This window comes from Diospyros lotus, chromosome 12 (assembly GCF_014633365.1).
Source record: "Diospyros lotus cultivar Yz01 chromosome 12, ASM1463336v1, whole genome shotgun sequence".
Lineage (NCBI taxonomy): Eukaryota > Viridiplantae > Streptophyta > Magnoliopsida > Ericales > Ebenaceae > Diospyros > Diospyros lotus.
The window spans coordinates 8241075-8247479 of NC_068349.1; the positions used below are offsets into that span (position 1 = coordinate 8241075).

A 6405-nucleotide genomic window follows, 5' to 3' on the forward strand; every position below is an offset into this window, starting at 1 on the left:
TCCACTCTCTCCTCTTCCCAACTTTTCTCTCTCCAAAATGGCACCAGCAGCAGCGGCAGCTTTTTTCCAGACCAGCATCAACGCTGTCTGCGTCATGGATGCCAACGGACGCCTAGGCTGCGGCCTCGTCGAGCAGCTGCTCCGCCGAGGCTACGAAGTACACGCCGCCATTCAGAGCCCTAGTCAGTATTTCATCCACCACCCTTTGTTAATTTCTTCTTCCTCACCCTTATTTCAGCCCATGTTTGTTCCTTCTGCTTTTGCAATGTAGGGGTAGGATTGTATGTAATGGGTGTGTTTTTGTGATAATCTTGTAGAGGAGAGTCAGACATTGAAGAAACTGGCTTGCGATAATCAGAATCTGAAGATTTTCCACTCTGACCCCTTCGATTACCAGAGCATAGTCGACGCTCTGAAGGGCTGCACTGGTTTGTTCTACAACTTCGAGCCTCCCGAAGATTATCCCACCTACGATGTACGTTCTTGCTCTCTCTCTCTCTCTCTCCCAATTGTTCTTTGTCTTTGACTTGAGTGAAGCGACGGCAAACTCTATAGCATGAAATATCTGCTACGTTCAATTCATAAACTACTACATTTTTGAGTCTCGAAAGAGCTTTTCTGGGGGAAATGTTTTGATTGACCACACTAAAAAGTAACTCATTTTTATGCAACTATCGTTCTTCAAATTCTAATAAATTACGAACATATGATGACGCTGGACCAGGAATTCATGGCTGAAATTGAAGCAAGAGCGGCGCACAACGTGCTAGAAGCCTGCGCCCAAACAGAGACCATCGACAAGGTGGTTTTCACGTCTTCAGCAACGGCCGTTATTTGGAGGGAGGATCGTAAATCATCGCAGCTCTCAGATTTTGACGAAACACACTGGACGGACATCAACTTATGCCGTAAATTTAAGCTGTGGCATGCGCTGTCGAAGACGCTGGCCGAGAAGGCGGCATGGTCCCTGGCCATGGACAGGGGAGTCAGCATGGTGTGCGTCAACGCCGGACTCTTGATGGGCGGCCCAGATCTAACCATCACGAATCCTTACCTGAAAGGAGCGGCCGAGATGTACGAAGACGGCGTCTTCGTCACCGTCGATCTTGACTTCCTCGTCGACGCCCACATCTGCGTCTTCGAAGACGTCGCATCCTATGGCCGGTATCTGTGCTTCAACCACGTGATCAGCACGAACGAGGACGCCGCCAAGCTGGCCCAGATGCTCTGCCCCGATTCCCCACAGCCACCTCCAAGGTACAAAGCACCAACCAATTGAAGTATCAAACCTTTTTTTATTTGTGACAATTAAATTCGTTTTGTTTGGATTTAATTGTACTAATTATCTTGGGGGCTCTGGTTCTTGTTGTGGTGGTGCAGTTACGAGGAGGATATGAGGATCATACAGCAGAAAATAAGCAACAAGAAGCTGAACAAATTGATGGTTGATTTCGAGGGTGGGGCCACGGAGGACCGATTCTAGACCCTGAAAAGTGAAGAAAAATATTTACTATATATTGACCCGTGACCACTGAGCATGCTGCCAATGCCATGGCGGCGGCCGGTGGTGGTCCATGACTGTTCGGAGATGACGACAGCGGAGGAGCCCCCAGGAGTGAGGGGCTGTGATTAGAGGAATGCCTGGACAAATGGGTTATATCCACGTGTACATTTGTTCTTGGGAAATAACTTATGGCTGTCCCAACTTGAGGGCACGTACAAATTTTAAGAATTTTTTTATTTTTCTAACGCCAAAAAACGATGTAACCGTTGTTTGATATAATGAATTATTTTTAATTTGTTGGTTACGCCATCAGTCTACATTCATTGGCAATTTGGGGAAGAGTATTGAGTTCGTCGTCATATTTATAAGTTCCTTAAAAATTATTAACAAACACATTTTCTGTTCAACTTCAAACTTTGGGTAGGTAAATTGAACTGTATGAATATATTCAATAAATTTATAAACTTAAAAAGAGATAAAATTAAAATATAATATTTAATTTAACAAACTCACTTCACTTCCAACTCTACCGTTCAACCTGAACCTGCTCTATCTGCAGTAACCCTAACCCACGGGGTTCCCTTATTTTTCGAATAGTACTACTTCTACTTAATAAAAATATATTTGGAGTGGATTTTCATTCCATTTTGCTACAAAACTTTACTAAAAATATATTGGAGACTTGATAGAATCACAAAGGCGTGTGTTGACTGTTTTGGTACATTTTTAGCATATGGTTAAAAATTTAGAGCTAAAGTCGTGGTCTATTAAATTAAAATTTGTTTAAATAACTTTATGTAAGGTTATAGTGATTTAAAGGTAAATTGAGTCAATAATTTCTACCATTTGATTTTAAAATGGATCAAGAGGTTTGAATGGTTAAGATTTATTGATTGATTGTATACTTCCTCATTCCCAAACAATGATAAATAAATTTTAATTAAGTTAAAATATAATAAAAAAAATTAATGTTGTTGCCTAACTACAATAATAAAATTTATTTATCTTAGAATGAGTAAAAGCAGAATCATTCACCAATGTCAAAGGTCCAGAATATCATCAACGAGGCTTCGATAGATCTAGATTGGGTCGAAGTTAGAATTCAACAAAGCAGGAGCCTGGAATAGTCTCTGAAATCTCTTATGTGAGCTGCCTGGAAGGGTCTTTGAGTAACAAGCGATGCGAGACCGTGAGAGGGTCTTCAATAGGTTGGTCTTGTAATGTCCCATTTTTCGAACGTATTAAAGCTCAGGATAATTCTGAGATAATAATTTTTTTTCCTAAAAACTATTGCTAAATCATATCATTTCTCATATTCATTCCAAAATTTTCATGCATCTATCTCGAAAGAAAATCATCATAAACATCAAACATGGAAGCTAAAATCGAACCTAACATCTTAATATTAATCATAAATCAGTTCTTACATCATCATTAGCCATAAGTTTATACATCATCATTTCTCAAAACGTTCAGAATTCAAAGTAGCAGAACTTAAATATATGGGCTACATAACATAGATTCAATTCACCATTCAATTCATAATACACTTTGTTAACTGCCATTTCATTCCTCATTCATCATCGTTTTTGTTACAATCTCCATTTTAAACGTTTTCAGAGGTAAATCCCAAATTAGATGATGAATCATCTAAGTAAGGGAACAATAAACATATTTCATACATAGATACAAAATGTCATTTTCCATATTATTTGAGTTTGAGTCAATTGTACTTTATTGCTACTCTCCATTTTCATAGCTTTCTTACTAGGGTGAGATGTATGGGTGCACCCTTGGAAAAACAGCCGTTAACCCAAGGCAGCTCACAATTAAAAATATTTTTAATATAAAAATTAATTTTTTTATGTAAAAAATAATAAATTTTACTAATAATTCAGTCAAAAAAATTCTAGCCCACCCCAAAATTTGTGATATGTAATTTTATACCTCAAAAAAAAAAAATTTAGCCCCCCTACATAAATTTCTGGATCCCCCTATCTCAAACCCTTATGCGAATGCATGATCAATAATATATTCGTGTACATATGCATATTTCATCATCAATACATGTAAATGCAATTTACATGAACATATTCACATCAAAACATGACAACATGATAAAATTATTTATTAAAAATCAGGTTTTGGGTAGAATCACTTACAAATTAAGCATTTTCATAAAATTAAATCCAGTTGAAAAATATCATTTATCTTGCAAAAAGACAATTTTTCCCTTAGCAAAATTTTATCTCCAATTCGCGTCGGACTTCCAATCATATTCAATTATGAACCTTGACGTACCCTGGGTATCATAATTACTTTAAAAAATTATTTTTCTAATTTCTCTCATTTCCTCAAGATTATGAAATAAATACTTTCTCATAAAATTTTCTCAATTTATCTTCACAATAATTCCTAAAATAATATTACTAAGACCCAGAAATTTCCTCATAATTTTCAGAATCCATGTTCTATTTATATCTCTTTGATTTTCAATCATCTATTGCCTCAAAAATTCATAATAAATATCAATCAAGTATTTCTCTTCCAATTTCATCATAAACAATTCTAAAGTATCATTATCATATTTTTGAAATTTTTTAAGAAATTTTCGAGGATAACTCACCTTCCTGCGGAGTGATTCAGTATTCTTCTATACTGTGACGAATGCTCGATTTGTGTATCCAACGTCGTCTTCTGTCACAAATTTTCACACGAACTATTAAACTCAGCCTATAGGATTTTTCTAGGAATTTTTTATATTTTTCTCTATATTTTGTTTTTCCTATTTTCTTTCTTTCTCTTTTTCAAATCTCTCTCTCACTCTCAAATATTTTTTTTTACAACCTTTCTCTTTTTAATTTAAGTTCTCAAACCTTTTAAATTTTCTCTATTTATAAAAGGATGAATTAAGCTTAGCATAATTGTAGTGATCTACTATCTTTAATTATTTTGTCACATTTCTTAATTATTTTTCACTAAATCTCTCCCATAATCTTTAATTATTTGTCCACATTCTATTTTGTCTCCCACATTTCTCTATTATTTTAGTCATTATCTTTGATTATTTGTCTACACCCTACTTTATCTCCCAAATTTTTTAATTATTTCAACTCTTATCTTTAATTATTTTGTCACATTTCTTAATTATTTTCCACTAAATTTCTCACATAATATTTAATCATTTATCCACACCCTACTTTGTCTCCCACATTTCTCAATTATTTCACCCATTATCTTTGATTATTTGTCTATACCCAACTTTGTAAAACATCCCAAAAATTTGGAGATAAGTAATAACTATTAATTTTAGTAATTGAGGATATTTTGGAATATTTAGAAATTTTGGAGATAATATTTATTTATGATATTTTGAGGAAATGGAAAATTAAGGTAGTTAATTATTTTATTTGAGAACATTTATGGAAATAAGAAAATATTAAAATAAATTAAATTGGGAGATTTTTGAAAATTTGGGGGTGGAAGTGAAATAAATAGGAATTATAGAGTGGGGGTGTGTGTGTGAATTTTGAAAAGTTGGGGTGCTACAACAATTTTTGAGAAAGGGCCGCGGGCACCTTAAAAGGAACTGCATGCCTATTAAGGTTGAGGGACGCGGGTGGCGCGAGCGGTTGCGCGCGAAGAGGCCGTGCTGGAGGTCACGAGATCGATCCACGGCCTGTACGTGCATGCGAGGGAAATTCGCTGGAATTTTTCCAGTGCAAGAAGCCCCAAAACGACATCATTTCAGGGCAGGGAAGGGTGGCCACACGGCAGGTGCGGAATGCGCCACGTGGTGTGACCTCAGCCGCTCCTTTCCAGCTTGGCCGTTAAGTTTCACTGCTTGGTGTATTTAAAGGCCATTTTTGGCCATTTAAAGGGCTGGAAGCGAGGAGAAAATTGGAGAGAAGAAGATTAGGCGGCCAACAACTGTAATAGAGGAAAAAATGAGGGAAAATAAGGTAATTTTGAGATTAATCAATGTTTAAAATACCCAAGTAAGTGGGTAAAATTAATATTAAGCATTGTATATTTAAATTATAAGTTTTCACGGCTAGATTATGTAGATTATGTCGTTAAATTTAATTAATTTAGGCCATGGTTTTATTAATCACAGCAAACGTTTTACTTCGCAACAGGAGCACAAGAGAGGCCGAATTGCAGGCAAACTCCTAACCCTCTCCTCATGTTTTTTTTTTTTTTTATTTCCCGTGAAAGTCTCTGTGGTTCTCGTATTTTATTCTCTTCCTCACTGTGACTCGGTTCCACATATTAATAAGAATAATCCACGTGGTAACCACCCTATGACTTATATTTTATTAATGAGTTTATTATTAATGGAATGAGCTAAGCAATGATGTCTTGGTGTCTTTCATTTCGACCGTCACGGAGCTTCGTATCGCTCCACTTTCCTTGAGAATGATACCTAACCCGTTGGGGCTAGATTCTTAGAAAATGGATGTGGTCAAGATTATGTGGTTATGTTAATAATTTATTATAAATGTAGAAATGGTTTCCTGTGTATAGGAAGAGATAAGAACGTGAATGTCATAATGGAGTCTATGTTGTCATGGATAAAGTGTGTGAAATGATTAGCTTAAGTGATTAAGTTTAATGTTGTCTATGTGTGTCTTGAGGGTATGGGGTACAAAGCCACCGACTATCGATCGTAGGTCATAGCAGTGGATGGTTAAATATATGGGCGTCAGTCATCGGCTATTACGATAAGCGCTAGACGGGCCAAAAGAGCTGGTACTACCAAATTCTCGCATTGGCTTGTGCATTGCATGATGTGTGTGCTGCACAGGGACTGGGTTACATTCACTCAGGGACATGCTTTGTATGTGATAGGATATGCAAGTATTTGCATGACCCGGTTGGTCTAAGAGCTAACTTGGGTT

General features: G+C 36.5%; 1 protein-coding gene across 1 annotated transcript; it reads left to right on the forward strand.

Annotated features, from left to right (window-relative positions):
- Positions 1 to 1808, forward strand: LOC127813865 (cinnamoyl-CoA reductase-like SNL6). Its single transcript, XM_052354962.1, has 4 exons — positions 1 to 182; positions 318 to 475; positions 725 to 1257; positions 1381 to 1808. The coding sequence occupies exons 1-4, from the start codon at positions 38 to 40 to the stop codon at positions 1481 to 1483; spliced, it is 939 nt and encodes a 312-aa protein (XP_052210922.1). The 5' UTR covers positions 1 to 37; the 3' UTR covers positions 1484 to 1808.
- The last annotated feature ends 4597 nt before the right edge of the window (positions 1809 to 6405 follow it).